This window comes from Metopolophium dirhodum, chromosome 5, assembly GCF_019925205.1.
Source record: "Metopolophium dirhodum isolate CAU chromosome 5, ASM1992520v1, whole genome shotgun sequence".
In the NCBI taxonomy this organism is placed as follows: Eukaryota; Metazoa; Arthropoda; class Insecta; order Hemiptera; family Aphididae; genus Metopolophium; species Metopolophium dirhodum.
Window position 1 is genome coordinate 709,565 of NC_083564.1, and position 26,488 is coordinate 736,052.

Below are 26,488 nucleotides of genomic sequence, written 5' to 3' on the forward strand. Positions count from 1 at the left end.
GAGTCACGAGTGAAGTAAAAAAATCGTTCTTTAAGCGTATTTATTAAGATATGGCGACCAGTGGTGAAACCGAAATGGACCTAAAATATTAAATAACCCATAAGCAGCTCAAAATTGACCCACGAACGGCATCAACCCACCCACACGCCAACAATTTATAATAAACACAAGTACAACCATTAGCATTACTATTATACTATTTACTATCTATATATCTAAAACTGAAATCAAGCAAAAGAGCAAATCTTTGTTACGGTTTGGCTTCGACACTTCTTATCCAATTGTCATGCAGTTTTTTTTAAATGAAAGAGGATATCACGGAGCAGGCATAAATAAAGTCCGATAATGTTAGTCAATAATTGGTTATCTATACATATAAAATCCAAATACCACTGACTCACTGATCGCTGTGTCTCAAAAACTACTCAACGTACGGACTTGAAATTTGGAATAGAGGTTCTTCTCATATTTTCACCGTGCAATAAGAAAGGATTTTCAAAAATGTTGCGTTTTAGTGGAGTAATTAACGATTATAATTATTCACTGCCAATACGTGATAAAATTTCTATCGTAAATCTCAAAATTCCTGTTTGAGCACCTACCGGGGGTGATCACTTCCCTTTTTAAATTAGCCTATGACACTCACAAAGAATGTGGCTTTGTATTGGTGAAAGAATTTTCGAAATCGGTTCAGTAGTTTCGGAGTTTATCCCGAAAATACAAACAAACGTTATCATTTTATACTTTTATAGTATAGATAAAAATGAATATTTGTGTGTAGATTAGACTCTGGGAAGAAGATAGGCTAATTTAAAAAGTGTTAAATTTGTTTTTTTTTTATTCATCGGATTTTAGTACGGTTGCGTTAGGCTTTTGTATTAATTGATCATATTAATCCTCCAAAGGTGGAATTAAGTAAAAATGACAAACTTATTGTACAATTTTGATACTTTAGAGTTAAATCATACACTTACGTACAAACAGTACGGGGTCCGCGATCTACCGCAAGTAGATTGCCCACCTGATAATATACCTACTGCTGCGAATCAGAATTTTTATTCCGGGCAATATAAAAGTAAAGATACATTTTGAACACCATACACCATACACCGAATATTAAATAACGAATTGAACAAAGTTTAAGCCGTATAGAATTGGTACATTTAACGGGCAACGAAGTGCCAGCGGGATCAGCTAGTATTACTATAATAATTATTATTTAGTAATTGTTTTTCACTTTCCTATTGGGCACCAACCCACCCACCCACTACTAAATATTTAAAAAATCGAGAAGCAACCGCTTCTCAAAGACCGCGTTCGTTTCACCACTATCGACGACACCGAATTGTTTTAACATAAATGGGTTTTTGGGCTGGGTACAACTTTTTTCCAACCAATTTTTGTAACGCTTTGTGTATTGCAATAGAAACACAAATCCAGGAGTGAACTTGGTGGTAATAGGGTCATAATGCTCCCCCCCCCCTCAGAAAAAAAATTATTAATTTTATTAATTTTCCAGTTGGTCAATTTATGATAAACTGAATAACTGTACAGTGCACATAATAGCAAATTGATTTGAAGGGCTGAGGGGGATTATAAATTCCAATGTTAGTAGATACTACCTACTAGACAACCAAACGTAGTTGGAAATTAATTTATTATGTACAAGTATTCCCTACTGAGACAAAATAAAAACTGGAATTTTTACTCAGTTATAGATAAATTTTGTTTCATTTGTAGTAAACTGAAAACGAAGTACCTATTGGATAGGTACTAGATACTTTTACCAAATATTTGTATGATAATTTTCAATACAAGATAAGATTTTCAAAATATTTTGACTCTTTATCGAACTATTTATAGACACTTGACATTTTCATTTATTTTTATTTTTCTATAAATGTCGGTAAACGTTGTTTTGGTGGGTCAAAAAGTTTTAAAATTGAATACGAAATTCCTCATAAATTGTTCATATAGGTACCAATTTGAAAATATTGGAAGTACATCAGTAATTTTTTTTTATAAGCATTTGTTGTTCAAATATCGATAAAATGTATCAAAATCATTCTAATTTAACACATGCTTTATTACAGCAGGGGATCGCCAACCCTTTCCAACAAGTGGGCTAAATTAAAAAAATTAAATACCTGGTGATCGACCACTATTTTTTTACGCAGGTATATAAGTATATTATTTATATTATTACATGCAGCATAATAAATAATAATATTATTTTATTATTTATCCATAGGAAAATGTGTTTTTCTTCGCTAATAAATACTTTACTTCGTATATAAAGCATACAAGTGTGTTTAAGTCTTAAACTTTATGATTGCACACTTGATCCATGGATATTGGTATAATTAATTTTTAATACAATCACCCAATGTTCCTCTATAGATCGACCATTCGATCACGACCCCTACATTAGAGTGACCCACTTAAATACCTACTGTTGAGAAGACCACTTACCATTTTTGTATACACTTAATCAATATAGTAATGAGTATTTTTTCATAATTATTATAGTATTACAATACTTGAATATTTTATTGACTTATATAATAAAAACATTTAAACAGCATTTTATTTAAGAACGCCTCATGAGGCTCATGCAGCGACTATGGTCATTGGCTGATTTGAATTAACATAATATACCATTAACATATGGTACGTTTACACTTAAGCTTAATTTTCATTGAAAACATTTACAAATATTACAAACGTTTAATTAAATTAGATTTAATAATAAATGTTATCATGCATTTTGTGTTGTCCGGGCGGCGGGCTTCTGACAGAATGTTGGATATTCCAGCTTCTCGTCTCTTCAATTCGAATTTAGTTACGATGACTTACCATACACGTGTTTGATCGTGAGGGGTACGCCACAACTGGAACATTTATGGCACGGGGGGGAGGTATTCCCTATTAATCAGATACCGGTGGGTTATCGAAGTGTGTCCGCGCTTTTAAATTCTCACTATATTAATGGAAGTTTTTATTTTTCTTGTGATGTCCGGTGGTGAGGGCCATAAATGAATAATTGTGTTTTTAGTTTTATGTAATTTAGTTGATCTATAAATTATTATGTAGGCAATAATGTATATATAATAAATATTTTTATATATAACGACGCATTCAAGAGGTGCATTACATAATTATTACTTTAGATTCTGAGCGATGAATGTACCTATTGGTTTTACAATGATGTGTGTTTTTTTTTTTAAATTTTGATATCTGTCATCAGTCATCACCGTTTAGGGCAGCAAAACTGCTTCGATTTTCTTCATCAGTATCTTGTTCGATGGGAAAGTAAATCTAGTTGGTGGAGGTCAAAAAGTTTCAAAAGCGCAGGGGAAAACAAAATATAAATTAAGAAAAATCAGGAATTAAAAATGCATAAACATTTAACTCAAGGCTCCTGATATATTATTACAATAGGTAGCAGTTTGAAAATATTAAAAATACATGGGCACAATTTTTTTTATAAGCATTTAAAGTTGAAAATTTGTCAAAATGTAATAATTATTTTGTAGTTAAAAATGTATAAAATGTTCAACATTTATAGCTAAGGATTGATAATGTAAAACAAGGTTCCACGTAAATAGGTTATATTATATTAATTACTTTATTCAAAGTAATATCATCAAGTATAGATACTTAGTAATATTAAAGGTTGTCTGACCGTCTTCGCTCACTGCTCAGAATCGTTTTTCTTATAGGTACAATATGATAGTATATATTATAATTAAATTCAAATTTAACACGATCCATCACAGTGATCTACTTGTGACCTACTGTGCAGCAGAGCGACACGCACTTAACCACCTTTTTATTTATAACATAGTCTTTTAGGACAAAAACTATTTTTCTCATTTTTATCGTTCATGGTTACAATACAATATAGATTTGGATGATGTATCTACAACCGTGGTTACTGGTTAATAGGTAGTCAGTATATGAATGTATATGATATTGTCACCTTATTATAGTTTAAACAAAAATATTAACCGCAATTATTGCATAATTATCGTGTACACCACTGTAACAGATAAAAAAAACTTACAAACGAGAAAAATAGTTGTAGGGGTACACTAAAATATCTGAACATTTCGTTTCAATGTACTCAGCCCCTCTGTGTCTTACGCGTACGTGGAGGGGTAAGCCACTGCCACTTATATTATATAGTTACGATAATATTATAAACATCTCGCCACCCAGCGAACCGTAAACTCGCGGTTTTTATATCATATAAAATATTTCTACACCCGTGATACGTAGGTAATAGGTAAACACAGGGACGATCTCAAAAAAAAATCATAGGGGGGTGTATTCATCAAAATTGCCGACTAGAATTTGAAATTCAAAATTTTTGTTAACTAGGTATTAAGTTATTTTTAGTTACAATACGCTATACATTTATAATTTATTTATTATCTTATGTTTCAATGTATGTTTAAATTAAATTTGAAGTTGAAACTTAGAAATACCTAACTTATTATTTTTAATTTATATCAGAATGAAATAACATCAACAAGCATAATATGAAATAGGTAATAATTATAATTCATCACTTATTATTATTGTTGCCAAATCATTATCTACATTATAAGAATCGTCCTCTTCTATCATAACCTATATAAATATAAAATAATCTCAATAATTGTAATTGCATAAAGTGTAGGTACCTAATTATTTACTTATGGTTTTAATCTAATTATTAAAAAACTTCATTCAATTTAATACAAAATATTAGATTCTGAGTGAAACGAGATATATGATATTTTTAAAATCTATATTGTTTATACCTATCTATATTAATTATTAATCTATATACTTATAATCTATATTTCGTAAATTATATAAGTGATGAACCATATTATGTAGATATACGATATTTTAAGACTTGAAATAAACAGGGTAGGTTTTAAATGAAAAATTACAATTTACAACTCGTGGTACTTTCAAAGCCTTGTACCGGAAAATAACTTGCGAAGTAAGCACAATTATTAAAATACCGAATAAGGTTTACAAAACAGACTGTTGTCAATTACAGTTGTACGGACATCAAACAAACACATTATACGATACAAGATAATCGGTAATCTTCGTCTGTTGAGTTTCTTTAAAACGCGATTATCGCGTATTTTGGATATTCCAAAAAAAATGTATAGGTACATACCCTCACTCGACAACGTATTATAATATAATATTATAATCACCCGCCTCAACCGTCGCCACATGCTATTAGATCATATTATAATACTATATAGTGTATGATCTAAAGGCCGTATACCCATTACCCGCATTGCTTAAATGCGATGACGGATGAAAGAAATGACGGTTTATCGATTTTCTACTGTATATTATATGCATGATATAACATTATTAGGTATATTATCGTTATATGTATGCGTGTTATGTTATGAGCCGTTCATTAGGTTTTTTATCTTGTGCCGACTGCCGATTCTCGCAGTTTCGATGTGCTTTTGCGAATCCGCTCCATAACCCATTACGAAAATATTGAGTTAAAACAATATTAACATTTAAACAATTTATTTAATTTTCCTTTCCTCGTCTTAAAAAAATTGGTTTAATTCAGGTGAAAATAAATTCCATTTTGCCGACTGAAAATCAAATATTGCCGAGTGGGGGGTGTAACACCCCCCCCCCCCCTCATGTCCCACCTTTGGTTCGTCCCTGGCGTACCTATACGATGTAAGAAAAAATCAAACTCGATCAGAACACAAATCACAAAATATTTTATACCTATAGGCTATAGGTATCTATAGTTATGTTTCACGTTTGTTAGCCGTCACTCCAAAGCTATCGTCCACCAGCACATTTATTATATTATTAAATATTAGGTAGGTACTATAATATTATATTCACTAAATTCACAATTTTATTATATTGTCGTGTCTAGCGCATGCGCACTTCTGCTTGCCGCAATACGTCGGATTAATATTACATAACTGCGCGGCGACCACGGCATCACTTTTACACACGCACGCATTAAATATATTAAATATTCGACATAATATTATAATCGGTCACAGACAATCACTCGCGCGTCGCATTACGTTTATCGTGATTCGTGGTACCTATCTATACCTAAGTATACCCAATACTCATATATAATATGAGTTATATTAAATACAGAGTTAAGCACCGTAGCTGACAACTGTACTGCGTGGAAGTAATCTCGAATATAATATCATAGTATTATTATAAACCACATAATTAAGTAAAATTGTCTTAATTGTTGTGGTGTCATTTTTGTAGTTGTACACGTGTCACGTATGTTTATATGTTATACAAAATTAACAAAAAGCAAAATTCCTTAAAAAAAACATTTTCAAATTTAAATTACTTTTTTATTTTATTATTTTAATTTTAGAGATATTCTAAAAAAATTTTTGTTTTTTTAACTTCAGTATGGCTATGTAAATACAAATACAAATTTGTAACATTGTGATCGTATAATATTTATTATTATAAATGCCTGTATGTGTACATAGGTAGGTGAATCATAAGGCCATAAAGGGCAGTAATAACATTACAAGTTTGAGCTCGGGTTGCAAATTTACCATGGTGTATATAATACATACGGGTCGACGTTCGGTGTTCAGGCCGTCTAGATCGGACGAAAGAAGAAAGATAGTAGAAATATTTGAAGTTACGCGACGGTTTGTTCGATATTTATTCGATCATGTATTCGACCAAATGTAAATGTATATAATATATATTATATTCTTTTACACAGTTACGACCAAGGCAGTAGGTACAGGCGCCACGGGACAACGTAATACACAGGTACCCCTATAAGATTATTTGACGTTTGTATATTGTATTGGGGTTGTAAATTCCGTTGAAATTATTAGTTATATACTTATATACAATATATATCTGGCATTCTGCATAATATACGAGTAGGTATGTTATGTATTATTCTACCATGGAAGGAAGATTATCGAATACTTGAATGGACCGCCGACAGCGGGGTGTATGGTGGCCACGTGTTTTCGCCTATAAAGGGTAGTTTTTAAACGAAACACCTTCTCCCTCCTGTTCTATTTACGAGAAAACGTTCTATAATACGCGGGCACACTGCACTTGTTTCTGTATACAATATTTATTATAATGATGGGATTTGATTTGACAATATATTTTTTTTACGATAGCTGTATGTAGTATTGTAGGTACATAAGTAGTAAGTACATTGTACAATACGTATCTAATGTGACATTTTATATGGAAGGAACAATGTTTGCCACATCAGAACTATTAGTATACGTTTGCCGAATAACGAACGAATGCACGTTTCAAACTAAAACAAGTGAGAAAAAACGATTGTATAGGATTTGGGGGAAAAAGGACAAGAGATTGTTATTTGTCCTTGACTTGAACTGCATTTATCAATATCAAGATCTATATAGGTAATATAATATAGCGCATGATAAAGTTATACTATATATCAGTGCAGTATAATATATTACCTACCTATATAGTTTTTAGTCGAAATATTTTATTAGAACGTATGCCGAGATATTTAATTGTTAACAATGAACAGCTCATAATAATATATACTGCAGCAGTGCGGTATATATTATTATTATGTATACATTTTTTCTGGTGCGTCACTATAGGCCAATTTTTCGGGCATAAACGATAAACTAAATGTTTAATCTCAGTCCTTGCATAGAATTTTAAATTTATTGATTATTATAAAATATATTATTTTTTTTTCATTAATTATAATTACCCGCGGCAACTTAGGCTATTGGGTGGTTTTTTAACTGTGGGGGAAGGTACTGTAGGTTTTATAATCACGTGTGTATTAGTTTGGCAGAAATTTTGAAGTGGGCACCCGTAGGTATTTGCCATGTCCGGGTGGGACATCCACAAACCGTGTGCTGCCCGTGGCCAAGGTTCAAACCGGCGACGGTGCGCGTCGCAACCGACGCCTTAGTCCATTTGGCCACTTCGTCCCCCAATAAATGTCTATTTTTATATAACTATATATACGTCGTTTACCCACATCCACATGGGTTCCGTCTAACTAAGACCAACTTATAGTTTATTTAATAACAACTCAAAAATACTTATTACTTGTTTTAAAACTATAATATATCGAAAAAGACAGGGGCTGATAACTCTATAATTAATGAACTAGGATCCCTTATAAGTTTGGTATTCTGATGCCAAGGGCATATAATATTTTACACTTTTGCAGTACCTAAATATCACACAATTTAAAATTGTATTTTACACGCGGTTACGTCCAACATTATACGTTCACAAATCACAGAACACATAAAGCATTTTATACATTTTTCTGAAATTTCTGGGAAGGCTGCAACCCTGCATCATCCCCTGGCTATTCCACTGAGACAATATGTCAAAACGAAGTTATTATGTGTCCACATGAGGTACCTATTGAAATAAATCGTCGCCACATGAATAACAGTAGTGTATGGTGCGTGTACGTTCCGAGTAATAATTCCAACAACCGCTTAGGTTATATTTAAAATAATATGGTTTGAGGCAAGAGCATAATAATATTATAATACGAGATGAATATCTGGGCCTAAAATTGTGTGCAGCAGCACACACTATGTGCAGTAGCTAATATTAAATGTGCAGTAGCAAATTCAAAAGTGTGCAGTACTTATTTTCGGCTTTTATACACTTTTATTTGATTAATATTCAATTGTATTCGTTTAAAATCCTTAACACTAAAAATAATGCCGACTACACTATATTCTAAATGGCTTATAATATAATAAGTATACTAGGTAACCCAAGCCATTTCGTTTTTAATTTAAAATGTTTAGTTATATATATATATAAGGTATCAAGGACTTTTATAGAAGATTGTCTTAGATTTTATTTATTATAACTACCTAATTATTAATAAATAGCAAAAACAATTGTGCAATGAAGTTATATGTGACATGTGCACAGTGGCGTGCCCAGGAATTTTAAGTGGGGGAAGACATCATTTTTTTTTAAATAAACAAAAAAAAGCGGTTAAGTGGAAGTCGCTCTGCTGTACAGTAGGCTACAAATGGATGACTGTAAATTTAAATTCAATGATATACATCATGTGTGCAAAAAACGGTTCTGAACAGAGACGGTTTGGCAGCCTAGGATATTGTATATTATATTTATATTGTTATTATTAATATATATACATTTTTAACTACTAAATCATTTTAAAATTGTTTTTACGATGGTTTTTATTTATTTATTTATTTTTTTATCCTGGATACAAATTTTCATATATCATTGAATTCAAGTTTAATACAATCCATTAAACATTGACTCACTTGTAACCTACTCTACAGCAGAGTGCCAGAGTGACATCCACTTACTCGCAATATAAATTTTAAGTTTGATAAATTTTGTCAAAATCAAAATCAAAACTTTAAATATTTATAAAAAAAATTGTGCATATGTATTTTTAATATTTTTCAACTGCTATTGTAAAAATATATTAGGAGCCGTGTGTTATATTTTCACGCTTTTTGACCAAACAGATAAAAATGTATTGTTATAATATAATATAAATTATACAAAAAAAAAAAATACAATATAAGAAAATGTTAAAATTTGAATTTCAAACGCTCATAATAATTTAATTTGACTTTCCGGTAAACATTTTTTTTTGATAAAGGTAGACAAACTTATGAGGAATCTTGTATTAAATTGTCAAATCTTAGATAGTTATAGATTTAAAAATAAAATTTCTTATGAATTTCTAACTCAAAATAATTTGCACATTTTCATGGTTTTTTCGTAATTGGTCAAAATTTTTAAGTATTTTTAATATTTTTCAACTGCCGTTGTAAGAATATTATATTAAGAGCATCGTATTAAATGATCAACGAATAAAATTAATAATTTATAAAAATTAATGACTCTAAACAGCTGTAATAACTATAATAAGTGGTTTTCTGTAGGTCAGCTAAAAAGTCAATGGGGGGGGGGGGGATATAACCTCTAACTTCCCCCTGGGCATGCCACTGCATGTGCACTACCAGGTCTATTAATAAGTTCATTATTTTAAAATATTTTTGTTTGGAATAAGGTGTGCAGAAGCAAAGTATCTTTATTTTAGGCCCTGATATTATACGTATAGGCCTTTTGGGCGTAATATAACTCTAAGTCTATTAGCATTACCCAGAAGACACGACGATGTTAGCTCAAATATATGTTTGTACTTTTTAGCATACCACTACATTATTGCAATAAACTTAATACTTATACTCATAAATCATAAATTAGTTGAGATAATAGGTGATAATATTTTATTTTTATTTTTATGTGGTTAATTTATTTTGTTATCCCAAAAAGTTGTCAAATTGGTACTTACTTTGGTTTTATCCACGGACCAAGATAGTAGTATCTATAGTGGATTTATCCGAAGTATTGTTCTATGGTAAAGTGGAATTCCCCAAAAGTACCGGGCGGTAAAATGGAAATCCCCAAAAAACTGAGCTCAGATATCACGGGTATTCTCTGAACAGACACTAAAATCTATACTACGGTCCTCATAAAACATAAACTTTTGGTTACATATTTTATATTCATATTATAACCTCCTTGCTTATAGGGTTACCTGATTTTAAAATCACCAAACCGGGACAACATATTGAATAACCTTTTTTTTATATTGAAATAATAATATCCATTATTATATTTTATATTTATTATTTTATAATTAGAAGTACAATAAAAAGTAATAATAAAGTATAGTTATTATTTTCTTATGTATATAATATATATTGGGGACGAGGTGGCCGAGCGGTCTAACGCGTCGACTGCGGCGCTGGCAGTCGCGGGTTCGACTCCCGGCCACTGGGCGGCATTTTTCTTCGGGCAAGTCACGGTGTCCGGAGAACAAGTGCCGCCATCCCCCCACCCCGGGGCACGGCAGAAACCTACGGGTGCCCCATTAGAAATTCTGCCAAACACAACACACACGTGTACCAACCTACCCAATATAAAAAACCTACCAAACCTACCCAATATAAAAAACCTACAGTACCCTCCCCACACCCAATGGCCTATGTTGCCGCGGGTTACTCAATAAAAAAAAAAAAAAAAAAAAAAAAAAAAAATATAATATATACAATTTAAAATTATTTATAATGCTTATATTAAAAAGTTATTTTAAGTTTATATTAATATTCACTGAAATCTTACTTATTTACTAATATGTTTCTTGTTAATGTATGCATCATCAATCATCATTTTTTTCATTAAATATTTGACGAATAAGACTTGCTGTACAAGAGTTACAGAGTTAAAGGCTTAGGGCCGATTTCACCAACACAGTTAATCACAGTTAAAGTTAACCGGAGTTTTAATCGGCCGAATTTGGCTGGTTAAATATCTGTTATCAGCCGATTAAGCGTTAACCGTGATTAACTGTGTTGGTGAAATCGGGCCTTAAAGCTATATTTGTGCATAACAGTATGAAAAGCTAAGGTTACTTCTTTGGCCGCTAATTTCAATAATTCGTCGTTAGCTTTTAATGGTGTAAAAAAATTATTTACTTTGCTATAACGGTCGACGATGTGAGCCGATTATCCGAATATGGGAGTCATGTTGGCGGGAGATGCGCGAACTACGACGAGTTTTGGTCGCCGCCGACTTGCGCTCTCTCGGCGCAACTATATAGTATAGATGTCAATGCAGACTTTTGTGCCATTTTATGTTTATTAGATTTATATGATAAGTTATATTACTTTTCCCACCATGGCTAACCGAAAATGTACTCAAGCATACAGTACATTGCACATCAATATTATTGTTGGTTTTTACCTTTTTAATGAATGGAAATTCGTTTTGGAGTTTGTCAGTGAAGCTGCATAATCGTTTTGGAGCCATAATGTATATATATATAAAAGTTCGTAATTTTTTTTTTTTTTATTAGCTTTAAGTCAAATACTATTACAGCTCAACAATTATACGTAATATTATAAAATTATAGATTAAACATTGTACATTATATATATAGTAACACCGATTAGGAGTCTTGTAAGGATTCGGCACGGCGTACGCCGTAGCCAATACAATAGAGATAAAAAAGCAATTAAGTTTGTTAGAAACATACAATTTAGACATAGAATAAAATACATTACTGTTATGTTAGATAAGAAAAATTTTTTACAGAAATAGCTATGGTGGTAAGGGGGTTTTGGGAATTAATGAGTGTAGGACTGAAGAGAGGAGAGTAATTAGAGGACTGATTAGAGAGTTGAGGTTAGTTATAAAGTTAGATAATAGGACGGGGAAATTATCTGTGGAAAAATCTTTGGTCCGGGTAGCTTCAGCGTATGATTTTGGTCTGGAATGAGGATTTGGCGTCGGGACTTTGGTTGTAGAAGCCTTGAAAAGTCTTGGGTTTTTTTGAGCACTTATGAAGGTAGGGCAGCCCCTGTAGTTGGCGGTGTGATCCCCGGAGCACAGGGCACATTTTGCCTGGATATTCCGATCTTTGGAACATTCCTTGGTGTGATGATTTGCACCGCATTTAACGCAGCGCGCAATGTGGTGACAATAATTTTGCGTGTGGCCATATGATTGGCATTTATGACACTGCGGAGGACCGCGATTCTTTTTATGTGGTTTTTCTATAGTGACTTTAGTGTTAAGTAAAAACGAAATTTTTGTGATATCCACATTGTTGGTATTTTGGGAAACTTCTATAAAAAATAGAGGTAGGGGGCGTTTATTTTTGTCTGATATATTTTGAACACGTACGACAGAGTGTCCTAATTCTGATAGAGCAGAAACAATATCTTTTTCAGTGGTAGAGAAGTGTAAGTTTCTGATAACAAACCTGAGTACCTGACTGAGCGATATTGCCGGGGTTTGAAAGTTCGTAACTAATACAATATTATTACAAATATTCACGATAAGTTATTAAATTTAAATGCGGGAACAACACAAGTTCACAATACATGGAACGTATAATCGTCAATTCTAAAAATTGTATACGCTATGAAACATTAAATTATCGGTATTCGGCTATCGCTATCTCCGACAATTATTTATTTATAGTTATTCGTGCATGACAACAATAAATTCGAGACTAATAATTTTAAGAAACCGGTACGTATCCATGTCCCGGCTGGGAGTTGAAAAATATCGGTACTGTGTAGTGAAAAGAAAACCGGTAGTGTCCCGGCGAAATCGGGACGAATGGCAACCCTATGACCTTGCATGACACGTAAACATTTTTCTTTCATGAAATTATTGTTTTCGTATAATAATTTGGTTGATGCATAGATCCCCGCACAATGCATTACCTTTGCCTTGATAACATTTTTTTTATTCTAATTTTATTTTAATATAATAATTGTTATTTATACTGAAATCTATACCACGGTCCTTACAAAACACAAGCTTTTGGTTACATCTTATATTCATATATCATATCCTCCATGCACGACGCTTAAAATAAATAAAACCAAATCGTTTCTTTCATGAAATATTGTGTTCGCAGAATAGTCTGGTTCAAATTCAGTCTTGAGCGAAATGCAGCTCGCGGGCCGCGACTGAAATAGCTCACTCCCCGCCATTGCCACACAATATACTATTTCGTCACGCCTATACTGAAAGTTTGGTTTTCGATGGCGGTTGAAGCGTTGGAAAGCGTCCTTTGTCCGTCCAGCGGGCGGTAAAGCGGGAATCCCCCCCCCCAATAGTGCCGGGCGGTAAAGTGAAAATTCGAAAAAGTGCAGGGCGGTAAAGTGGAAATCCCAAAAAGTGCTGCGCGCACATTTCAAGCGCGGCGCGCGTATATACCCTGCACAAACAGTCACTGAAATCTATACCACGGTCGTCGGTTCCTAACAAATCATAAACTTTCGGTTATATACTTATATCTCATAATCGTAATATAATAACCCCCATGCGCTTAACGCTTAAAATAAATAAAAACCAAATAGTTTCTTTCGTGAAATATATTGTTGTCGTATAATAATTATAGTCTAGTTCAGCGGTTCTTAACCTGTGATCAGTGTTGCGCAAAGATAACTAAAAATTTATCTAGATAAAGATAAAAGATAATTGGATACAATTTATCTAGATAAAGATAGAAGATAGTTAAAATCTAAATTATCTAGATAAAGATAAAAGATAAAACACTATTTATCTGGATAAAAAAAAAGATAAAATTATTTTAATATACCCGTCCCCCTCCAAAAAAAAAATCCTAGATCTGCCATTGACCATTGTGTACATTTATGTATAGAAAATAAGTAATAAATAATAAGTACTTAGTTTTAAAAAAAATACATTCTTTGTACCTAGGTTTATTATAATTTTATAAAACAATTCATTAATATATTTTAAAATAATAGTAATTAATTATTAAACATAAAAATGTAATTTGTTATACAAATAATGGTTAACACATAATTATATTCTAAAATATATAAAATAGTAAATATACATCATAATAAAATATTGAAAAAAAAACATTGTACCTTCAGTATAAAATGAAAAAAACACTGTACATTTATGAATGGGAAATAAGTAATAATTACCTAATAAGTAATTAGTTTTAATTAAGTACATTATCTTTGTAGTTATATTATAATTTTTTAAAACATAACATTACAATTGAAATAATACTATATAGTTAATACATATGATAGTAAAATATTGGAAAAAAAAACATAAACTTCATGAAATATAAAAAAAATCATGATATATTTTACATATTAACATTGTTAACAATTATTAAATTCTTTCATTAAGCATTAAGCACCTACAACACAATAACATTTCAAAAGTCTTATCCTGAAGCCTGTTTCTTCTCGGGGTTAAGATTTGAGATCCACTACTAAATAGCCTTTCTACTGGTGCTGAAGACGGGAGAGTTGTATTATATTTAAAAAAGACCTTTTTGACAACTGGGAATGTGTTTAACATGTCAAGGTCTTTATTTTTAGAATCTAAATAAGATAGTGCTTGTACAGTTACTTCATTAGTACTATTTAAATTTAACTCTACACAGTGTACATTATCAGAAGCCGAACGATCAAGTGAATATTTACTTTGTGTTAAAATACCATAAAATTCTTCATCACTACCAGCAGAATCATTTTCAACGGAATTAGAATCTGAATTGGTTAATGAGTTTATGAAATTGCATTCAGACAAAAATAAATTTTTACAGAAAGTTAAATATCGACCAGGTATCCATGAAAGTTTAAACCTAGGATGAGATATTGAAGCAATGATATATGGCTTACCTTTTATGTTTTCTAAATCAAATATAAAATAAAATCTTTTTTCTAGGCTTTTAATAATTGATAACGCTAAATGTCTGCAATATATTAAATTTGTCTGTTGAATTAATAAAAGTCTTAACGATATTATAGTAGGTGCGACATATCCTAGAAAACAAGATTTTTCAGCTTGTAATTTGTCAAGTGCAATGGCAAGCGGTTCCATAACTGCACAGTATTCTTCTAAAAATACCCAATTTTTTTTTGTTAGTTGTTCAAGTTTCAATTCAGTAAATAAAGATTTTACTGTTTCTTTATGTGCAATTATTTTTTTTACAGCGTCAAATGAGGAATTCCACCTAGTTACAATAGGTATAGGAAATTTGCAATCGCAGATATCATATACCTTGTCTGAGGCCACTGTACTACGACTTAAAAGATTCCAAAAACTACATAATTTATTAAAAGCATTTTTAGAAGTTAATTTATAAGACTGATCAGAAATTTTGTCTACATCAACAGTTGCAATCAAGCTAAGAGTATGTGCAGAACATGTTATATGATCTGGTAAGCATATTTCATCACTTTCCATATCTTCAGAATTCAAAAACAATGTGGAGAAATCTACAGTATCAAAATCTGTACTAGAATTATCAATTTCTACCCCAGTATTAGGATCATCACATATAGATTCATCAGCAAACCAGTTATCATTACCAATGTTTGAAAACTCCACACCAATAGATTTTAAAGAGTATGTTCTGAATGCCTTGCCAAAATTGCTAGCGTTATCTGTTACGGTATGTGATATTTTAGAGTTCTGGATATTATATGTATGAGTTATTTCATTCATTATCTCTGTTATATTTAAAAATGTATGACTTCCTTTAATCCTTCTACAACCAAGAATGTATGAATGTCTAATGTAGGTATGCTCATCAATAAAATGACCAGTCATACCCAAATAACTTTTGTTATTGCAAGACCAAATATCAGCCGTTGTACATATAAAATTTTGTTTAGCTATTAAATCAGTTAACATGGTTATGTATGATGTGTACTTATTATTTAACTCATTAGACATGACTCTACGATCTGGTAATGAAGTTGTATCGCCAAGGCCGCATAATCCTTTTATGAGGCGTTTGAATGCTGGTTTTTCGCAAGTCACTAATGGCCTCATTTCTTCCACAATATATGCAAAGGTTAAGTCAGTAATCTGAAAAATGAAATAATAAATTACTTACAAAGTTACAAACAATACAAAAAAAATTTAAAAAAAAGCAAAATATAGGTAAACCTAATTGTTCTGTATATAGTATAATATTTACATTTAAAAAAAATAAATCTATAATAACTTTAGGTATTAATTTACCACAATTTGATCTACTTTTCAGTCATAAAACATGGTATACTATATATTATTATCTTTAGGTTTTTGCCATGAATTAATTTTTTGTGTCAGAGTATTTAACCATTAATATACATCTATAATTTCAAAATATTTATTGAACAGTAATATATTAATCTATATTTATATTTTTTTACACTACTCGATAAGAAAATGTACCACATATTACCTCAATTATCTTTCAATTTCCAACACCGCGGTGGCACGGTTATAAAAACTGTTAACTAAATCGGTAATTTTTTATTTAAATAAATAAAAATTTTTTTTTTAATATTTAAAAATCTTTTTTCATTACATTATTAAACACAAATAATATTTGAACAATTTCTATTTCAAATTACTCTGTATAAGAATGTATAAATTAAAATATCAATAAATAGGTATTAAAACAATTATGGAACTACCAAGTGACTTGAAAGGTACACAAATTATCATTAAGTAAAATCAAATAGTTCAGTGTAAATCATACATATAAAATAAATACTCACTTTTTGTTTTGATATTTTATTTGTATGCGATAACGGCAAGGTTTCTTGTTTTTTTATGGATTGTACATTTTTCTTAACAGTTTTAGCTGCTTTGACTTTTTCCATCAAATGTAAATGTTTAAACTATAACAGTAAATTTATAATAATACATATTATTAAATAATAATACGCAGTCGGGCAAAATTATATCTTGATAATTATTCAAATAAATATGTACCTATTTGAATAAAAAATTATCAACATATTATAATACCTAACCAATTATAATTAAAAAAAATTCAGACATTCAGGGCAAATAATTATTAATAGAGCCTAACAGGTGTTTTAGGTACCTATTGAAATCTATCATTGTTATTAATTGAACTAAAAGTGTGTAGGTACCTCGGTAGGTACTAACTACTATAGGTACCTATGTAGTATGTACCTACCCTGCAATTGGACATATTTTAGGTCTTGATAATAATTAATTAATTTTATTTAAGTACCTACTTTGATGTGACTTAAAAAATTTCCAGTAGAACCCTTATGACCATGCACGATTTTAGGACAATTTTGGCACTGCGCGGATATTTTATTTTTTTCATTGTCTTCTTCATTTATTATTTTGAAAAACTTGCCATTAAATATGTAACATTTTGATTTTTCTATTGTTTCCAAATTGTGTACAGGATCGTCTTCACACACAATGTTTTGTTTTTTTGTGCTTCGATTGATGAATTTTTCCATTATGTTAAAATTATAAATCAAACCAAAACTGAGGAAACTAAACAGTAAACACAATACTAAACAAAAATTATCGGTAACCAACTTTGTCGCACGGCACACTCACACCGTCATTCGTCGTCTGTGGTTTGAGACCATATGATATAATTAAGAATATGGTAATAATAATTGTTGTTGTTTTAGTAGAAATGGTATTAATGTATATTTATGATTTATCAACAATTTCAAAACTAGTATACGTATTTAATAATAAACAGTGTACACTAATGTAGATATAGACGTATATTGAATTTGTACCCACTGACTGACTGTTATAGAAATATTCAAATATAGAATATAAGGTACTTATAACTATTATAGCTTTATATGATACTAGGTATATTATTAAATAGTGAATATTCCCCTAACGAAGACCTCTCAATTGTTGAAATTTTTATGAATGGTGAGTGGTGACAGATTATAACCGGAGTGTCCGCTATTCAGAGGTTTCACTGTAATAATATTTTATTTATATTATTATTCTGAAACATTTTTAGAGTAAAATTGAAGTGTTTTGAAATGTTAATTGGTAACATATATAAAATATTATTTGTAATGTTATACAAATGTTATTTGGTAACATCCATTGAACATTACATGCAATGTGCATGGATAGTTACTTGTAACGTGTTTGGGAACTTACTGGTAACATGTATGGAATAATACTTATAACGTGCTTGGCATATAACCGTATAACTTGTATGGAATGATATTTTGTAATGTGCATGGAACATTAAAATAAAGCATTGTATTCATATTACAATTAAAGTTACTTTCTCCGGACATAAGCAGTTCCATACACATTGCAATTACGTGAATATAACATGACAAGTAACATTACAAGTTCCAAATTAATGTTGTAAAAACATCGCCGAAATATTCCATTGCACAGTGGGCACCTAGGTAGGCAATCCGAATTCGTCGGATCGCGGACAATGTGCTACAGCATATCAAGTAGGCAATCCACCTGCGGTGGATTGCAGACCTGACGTTGGGCGGCTATAAGTGAAAACCCTATCATACAACTTACGAAATAATTTAGGAAAAATACAAACTATAACTATAATATATTGTACCTATTTATTATAATTCATAAAAAAAATAACATATAGATACATAATATCATATTAACCAATACAATACATATAAACATGTACCTGTAATGTATATATAATTATATCAAAAAAAAAAAAAATGCAAAAACCTGCATGTTTAAGTGTTAAGGAAGTCAGTCATCACCGTCTAAGACGAAACCAAAATGAGCAATCCGTCTACGGTGGATTGAATGGTAGGTATGTGCCGTCGCATGTCCGGTAGTTTTTCTTATGTAAAAAGTGTAAAGTCGAAAACCGTGTTGGAGTGTCTAGAAAGTCAGTCATATTAAGTCAAAATCTATTAACTTTAAAGTTCATCAGCTAGGTAGGCTATCCGACTTAGTCGGATAGCGAACAATGTGCTGCAGAAAATAAGTCTAGTATGTATAGCTGCTATAAGTGAAGAGAAAAAATAGTATTTTCCAAAAACCCAATCACACAACATTCGAAATGACTTACGAAAAATAAAATAAATTAGTATGATATAATAACAATGACAAAAAGAAAATAATATGTGTTAAATTCCTAATAATATAGTATATAATAATATAATATATAATATACAGTCATATAATGTAAAATTAACATGTATATTATTATATTATTTATGAAATATAACGTGAAAAAAAATGCAAAAAAGTCAATTTACGGGCGGCCGTAGGCAATCCGAATTCGTCGGATCGCGGACAATGTGCTACAGCATATCAAGTAGGCAATCCACCTGCGGTGGATTGCAGACCCGACGTTGGGCGGCTATAAGTGAAAACCCTATTACACAACTTAAGAAATAATTTACGAAAAATACAAACTATGACTATACAATATAAATACAAACAATTATAATATATTGTACCTATTTATTAAATTTCATAAAAAAAATAACATATAGATACATAATATTATATTAACCAATACAATACATATAAACATGTACCTGTAATGTATATATAATTATATCAAAAAAAAAAAAAAAACCTGCATGTTTAAGTGTTAAGCAAGTCAGTCAGCACCGTCTAAGACGAAATCAAAATGAACAATCCGTCTACTGCGGATAGAATGGTATGTGCCGTCACATGTCCGGTGCTTTTTCTTATGTAAAAAGTGTAAAGTCGAAACCGTGTTGGAGTGTCTAGAAAGTCAGTCATATCAAGTCAAAATCTATTAACTTTAAAGTTCGTCAGCTAGGTTGGCTATCCGACTTAGTCGGATAGCGAACAATGTGCTGCAGAAAATAAGTCTAGTATGTATAGCTTCTATAAGTGAAGAGAAAAAATAGTATTTTCCAAAAACCCAATCACACAACATTCGAAATAACTTACGAAAAATAAAGACAATTTAAAGAAAATAATATGAGTTATATTCCTAATAATTTAAATAACATATAGGTACATTATATATAATATACAGTCATATAATGTAAAATTAACATGTATATTATTATATTATTTATGAAAATAAATATAAAGTGAAAAAAAATGCAAAAAAGTCAATCTTCGGGCGGCCGTGCATTAGAATACACGGTACAGTCTTGCCGCCCGAATTGAGCTACGACGGTTTCGAACCCGGACCTACCTATCATCCTATGTTTGGGGAACCTACGCCTAACCTATCGAGCCACAGTTTGTGATGCAAATCACGGTCAAAACTTCAACAATTAAGCTGTGTGTCTACGGAGCGACGTAAACCAATATATTCGATATACATCGATGTAATCGTATATAATTTTATGTATCATAATTCTACACACTGTTTAAACTTTAATTGTATTTTATTCACTTATCTGACCGTTATTATGTATGCTTGAATAATACATTTATTTGTGTTTAATAATACATGTAATTGTGTTTACGTTAAGCAATATACCAGCTACGTTATTAAGGACCAAATAATACGTCTACAATCACATAATGCAATATTTATTGAATCAAAAACAAAACAAAAAAAACAGTATATATTTATTGTGCACTTGTGCGTTGGAACGAAGACCGACTGACATTTCGTGAACGCGAATTTTTAAGTGTACAAACCGCATATTCACGGGGTTCAAAAGAAATAAACTTAACAAATAGAGCACAAACGGCAATTGAAAAGACGAAACGAAAAGCGATAATAACGACCTACGCTGGCGTCGATTGCGATGGCTATGGACCGATATCGCGTACAAACCACGCGGCTTTTAAACGAAACGAACTATATGTGAAAATGTCTAAAAGTCGAAAAACAGCGTAAAAAGCGTAATGTTTAAAAACCGACCGCCGCCGCCGCTGCGAAGGTACGCGATTGGTCGCGTTATAGGGAATCGACGGGATGGGTCCGGCGGACTGGGGAAACGGAGCGGTGTTTAATTTTTTCAACCATGAGATCCTCCATGAATTCCCTATAGATCAGCTGTTTTTCTTGCGATTTTATAGAATAAGACTAGCTCTCCGAGCGTCGCTGGGGGAGACCCCCAGACCCCCCGTGGTTGGTGAGGAGTGTTGTCGATGTCGGATGCCGCAGTGGTCTTGTGGTCTGGTCGTCAACCGAAGCCGACGCGGTGTATGGGTGATACAGAGGTCTAGTGATAGGGATCTGTGAAAAAATTAAGTGATAAGGATTTTAGATTTTGATAAGAAAAGTGGATTTATGATAAGGATGGTGGATTAGTGATAAGGATTTTGGATTTCTGATAAGGATTCTGGGTTAATGATAAGAATAGTGGATTGTGAATGGTGGACAATGTGCGACAACTGGGTAACTTCGTCAGGTATGCAATCCGACTGCGTCGAATCGCGGACAGCGTTCATTACTGTCACCGAGAACGGAAAAATTAATTACTTGAAAAAAAATTCAAAACATTTCGGGCTTCTATGCAAATCATATAGCAATCGTCTTTTAAGGGTGTCTAGCAGGTCAGTCACCTCAGTGGTCCGAGTAGGCAATCCGACTTCGTCGGATAGCAGACAATATGCGTCGGCCGGTCGTCAGGTATGCAATCCGACTGCGTCGAATCGCGGACAGCGTTCATTACTGTCGCCGAAAACGCGAAATTAGGTAATAAGTTTCATGAAAAAAATTGTAACATTTCGGGCGTCCATGCAAGTCATATAGCCGTCGTATATTTTTGAGTGTCTAGGTGGTCAGTCACCTCAAATGACGTTCACCGTAAAAATAAGAGTAGGGTGTCTAGCAGGTCAGTCACCTCAGTGGTGTGGGTAGGCAATCCGACTTCGTCGGATAGCAGACAATATGCGACGGCCGGGTCACGTCGTCAGGTATGCAATCCGACTGCGTCGAATCGCGGACAGCGTCCATTACTGTCGCCGAAAACGCGAAATTAGGTAATAAGTTTCGTGAAAAAAATTCAAAACATTTCGGGCTTCTATGCAAATCATATAGCAATCGTCTTTTAAGGGTGTCTAGCAGGTCAGTCACCTCAGTGGTGTGGGTAGGCAATCCGACTTCGTCAGATTGCAGACAATATGCGTCGGCCGGGTCACGTCATCAGGTATGCAATCCGACTGCGTCGAATAGCGGACAGCGTTCATAACTGTCGCCAAAAATGCAAAATTAAGTAATAAATTACGTGAAAAAAAATTATGCAAAATTCAAAACATTTCGGGCTTCTATGCAAATCATATAGCAATCGTCTTTTAAGGGTGTCTAGCAGGTCAGTCACCTCGGTGGTCCGAGTAGGCAATCCGACTTCGTCGGATAGCGGACAATGTGCGACGGCTGGGTAACTTCGTCAGGTATGCAATCCGACTGCGTCGAATCGCGGACAACGTTCATTACTGTCACCAAAAACGGAAAAATTAATTACATGAAAAAAAATTCAAAACATTTCGGGCTTCTATGCAAATTATATAGCAATCGTCTTTTAAGGGTGTCTAGCAGGTCAGTCACCTCAGTGGTCCGAGTAGGCAATCCGACTTCGTCGGATAGCGGACAATGTGCGACGGCTGGGTAACTTCGTCAAGTATGCAATCCGACTGCGTCGAATCGCGGACAACGTTCATAACTGTCACCAAAAACGGAAAAATTAATTACGTGAAAAAAAATTCAAAACATTTCGGGCTTCTATGCAAATCATATAGCAATCGTCTTTTAAGGGTGTCTAGCAGGTCAGTCACCTCAGTGGTCCGAGTAGGCAATCCGACTTCGTCGGATAGCGGACAATGTGCGACGGCTGGGTAACTTCGTCAGGTATGCAATCCGACTGCGTCGAATCGCGGACAACGTTCATAACTGTTCATAACTCCCCGGGTCATCCGCACCGACGCCTTACCTACCTACCTACCCACAGAGTTGAAAACTGGCGTCGAATCTATGACTCTTAGGCCGTTTCGCCGTCCCGGCGAATCGCGAACGCGGTCCCGGCGTCCGCGGAAGGCTTTTGAGCCGGCGATCCCACCGCTTCGGGCGGCGGACGACAGGCTCCGCCACCCCCGGACGTCGAAAACGCGATATTCGCGAAAAAAAATCGGACCCTCCGACGCACGTATTTATGCCTGTATATAGTAATACCTACTCGACGGCGGCGATATCGGCACTCGACTCTCGGCGTCGTCCCGGACGAAGTCCGGCCGCCCGCGGCCTAGAAATTCAGCGGGGAACGCGAATATCACGTCGGCAGGGAGGTGAGACTTTCGAGAGAGCGGTGAGACGCGACTTTAGTCGAAAAAGTCGGAAAACTCGGTAAGACGGCGACGACGCCCCGCTTTTCGCTATCGTTCTCTACGCCGCGGCGCTCTAAGATATTCAAGTACGGCCGCGCGCGGCCTATACATGTAACGGGGAACGCGAATAAGTCGCGAACGGGAGGTGAGACGTTTCCAAAACAGTTAAAACTCGACTTTTCGAAAAAATTATCGAAAAACGCAGGCGACGGCGGCACTCCTATCGCACGTCGTCTCGGCCGCGGCGGGACGGGCCGAGACAAAGTACGGCCGCGCGCGGCCTCACAATTTAACGGGGAACGCGAATAAAGTCCGAACGGGGCCGTCCGAGGTGCGCGAAGGCGTTAAAACACTAATTTTGAAGAAATTTTGAAAAAATTCACTAAATGTGATAAGGCGGAAGTGATAGCGAAAGGAAAATAACGAAAAAAAAAAACGTGAAAAAAAAATTCCGGATTAACACGGCCGCCGCAAATTATCTCCAATCCCGGCGGCCGGCATCGAAACCACGACCACCGGGTCATCCGCACCGACGCCTTACCTACCCACCTACCTACTGAGTTGAAAACCGGTGTCGAATCTATGACTCTTAAGCGGTTTCGCCGTCCCGGCGAATCACGAACGCTCTCCCGGCGTTTGCAGAGGGCTTTTGAGCCGGCGATCCCACGGCTTCGGGCAGCGGACGACCGGCTCCGCCACTCCCGGACGTCAAAAACGCGATATTCGTGAAAAAAATCGAACCTTCCGACGCACGTATTTATGCCTGTATATAGTAATACCCACTCGACGGCGGCGTTCTCCGCACTCGGCTCTCGGCGTCGTCCCGCGGACCCGGGACTTGTACCGGACGAAGTACGGCCGCGCGCGGCCTATAAATTTAGCGGGGAACGCGAATAAGTCTTCGACGGGGAGGTCCGACGTCTTCAAAAGGGGTGAAACTCGAATTTAAAAAAAAAAAACGCCAAATTTTCGTCAAATCCGTATATCACGATAAGGCGAAAGTGATGGCGAAAGGAAAATGACAAAAAAAAAACGCGAAAAAAAAAAATTCCGAAATATCACGGCCGCCGCAAATTTACGAAATTCCCGGCGGCCGGCATCGAAACCACGACCCCCGGGTCAACCGCACCGACGCCTTACCTACCTACCTACCTACCGAGTTGAAAAGTCGATTCGCGTCGAATCGCGGACAGCGTTCATTTCTGTCGCCGAAAACGCGAAATTAGGTAATAAGTTTCGTGAAAAAAATTGTAAAACATTTCAGGCGTCCATGCAAGTCATATAGCCGTCGTATATCTTTGAGTGTCTAGTTGGTCAGTCACCTCAAATGACGTTCACCGTAATAATAAGGGTAGGGTGTCTAGCAGGTCAGTCACCTCAGGGGTCCGAGTAGGCAATCCGAATTCGACGGATAGCAGACAATATGCGACGGCCGGGTCACGTCGTCAGGTATGCAATCCGACTGCGTCGAATCGCGGACAGCGTCCATTACTGTCGCCGAAAACGCGAAATTAGGTAATAAGTTTCGTGAAAAAAATTCAAAACATTTCGGGCTTCTATGCAAATCATATAGCAATCGTCTTTTAAGGGTGTCTAGCAGGTCAGTCACCTCAGTGGTCCGAGTAGGCAATCCGACTTCGTCGGATAGCGGACAATGTGCGACGGCTGGGTAACTTCGTCAGGTATGCAATCCGACTACGTCGAATCGCGGACAACGTTCATTACTGTCACCGAAAACGGAAAAATTAATTACGTGAAAAAAATTCAAAACATTTCGGGCTTCTATGCAAATCATATAGCAATCGTCTTTTAAGGGTGTCTAGCAGGTCAGTCACCTCAGTGGTCCGAGTAGGCAATCCGACTTCGTCGGATAGCGGACAATGTGCGACGGCTGGGTAACTTCGTCAGGTATGCAATCCGACTGCGTCGAATCGCGGACAACGTTCATAACTGTCACCGAAAACGGAAAAATTAATTACGTGAAAAAAAATTCAAAACATTTCGGGCTTCTATGGAAATCATATAGCAATCGTCTTTTAAGGGTGTCTAGCAGGTCAGTCACCTCGGTGGTCCGAGTAGGCAATCCGACTTCGTCGGATAGCGGACAATGTGCGACGGCTGGGTAACTTCGTCAGGTATGCAATCCGACTGCGTCGAATCGCGGACAGCGTTCATTACTGTCACCGAAAACGCAAAATTAAGTAATAAAATTCAAAACATTTCGGGCTTCTATGCAAATCATATAGTAACCGTCTTTTTAGGGTGTCTAGCAGGTCAGTCACCTCAGTGGTGCGGGTAGGCAATCCGACTTCGTCGGATAGCGGACAATGTGCGACGGCCGGGTCACGTCGTCAGGTATGCAATCCGACTGCGTCGAATCGCGGACAACGTTCATTACTGTCACCGAAAACGGAAAATTAAGTAATAAAATTCAAAACATTTCGGGCTTCTATGCAAATCATATAGCCACCGTCTTTTTAGGGTGTCTAGCGACCTGCTGAGTCAACTCGGTGGTCCGAGTAGGCAATCTGACTTCGTCGGAAAGCAGATAATATGCGACGGTCGGGTCACGTCGTCAGGTATGCAATCCGACTGCGTCGGATAGCGGACAGCGTTCTTTACCGTGAAAAAAATTTTAAACCATTTCGGGGGTCCATGAAAATCATATAGTCTCAGTCTTTTTATGGGTGTCTAGCAGGTCAGTCACCTCGAATGACGTTCACTGTAGTAATAAGGGTAGGCATCCGACAATCTGCGACGGCTGGGTTACGTCGTCAGGTATGCAATCCGACTGCGTCGAATCGCGGACAACGTTCATTACTGC

General features: G+C 34.7%; 1 protein-coding gene across 2 annotated transcripts; it reads right to left on the bottom strand.

The window, feature by feature from the left end:
- Positions 1-14,049: 14,049 nt before the first annotated feature.
- LOC132945038 (uncharacterized) lies at positions 14,050-18,098 on the bottom strand. 2 transcript variants are annotated; one of them, XM_061014649.1, is made up of 3 exons: positions 17,640-18,098; positions 17,151-17,273; positions 14,050-16,470 (listed from the first exon to the last, which is right to left on the bottom strand). In XM_061014649.1, the coding sequence occupies exons 1-3, from the start codon at positions 17,874-17,876 to the stop codon at positions 14,761-14,763; spliced, it is 2,070 nt and encodes a 689-aa protein (XP_060870632.1). In that variant the 5' UTR covers positions 17,877-18,098; the 3' UTR covers positions 14,050-14,760. The 2 variants fall into 2 exon arrangements, with proteins under 2 accessions (XP_060870632.1, XP_060870633.1); XM_061014650.1 differs by having other exon boundaries at positions 17,636-17,709.
- Positions 18,099-26,488: the final 8,390 nt, after the last annotated feature.

Bases quoted from the DNA above. Each gene is read 5' to 3' on its own strand.
- LOC132945038 (XM_061014649.1), bottom strand. From the start codon at position 17,876: ATGGAAAAATTCATCAATCGAAGCACAAAAAAACAAAACATTGTGTGT. The intron at 17,274-17,639 runs GTAGGTACTTAA...TTACTGTTATAG, and splicing joins ATTTTTTAAGTCACATCAAA to TTTAAACATTTACATTTGAT. The intron at 16,471-17,150 runs GTGAGTATTTAT...TTCATTTTTCAG, and splicing joins ATAAAATATCAAAACAAAAA to ATTACTGACTTAACCTTTGC.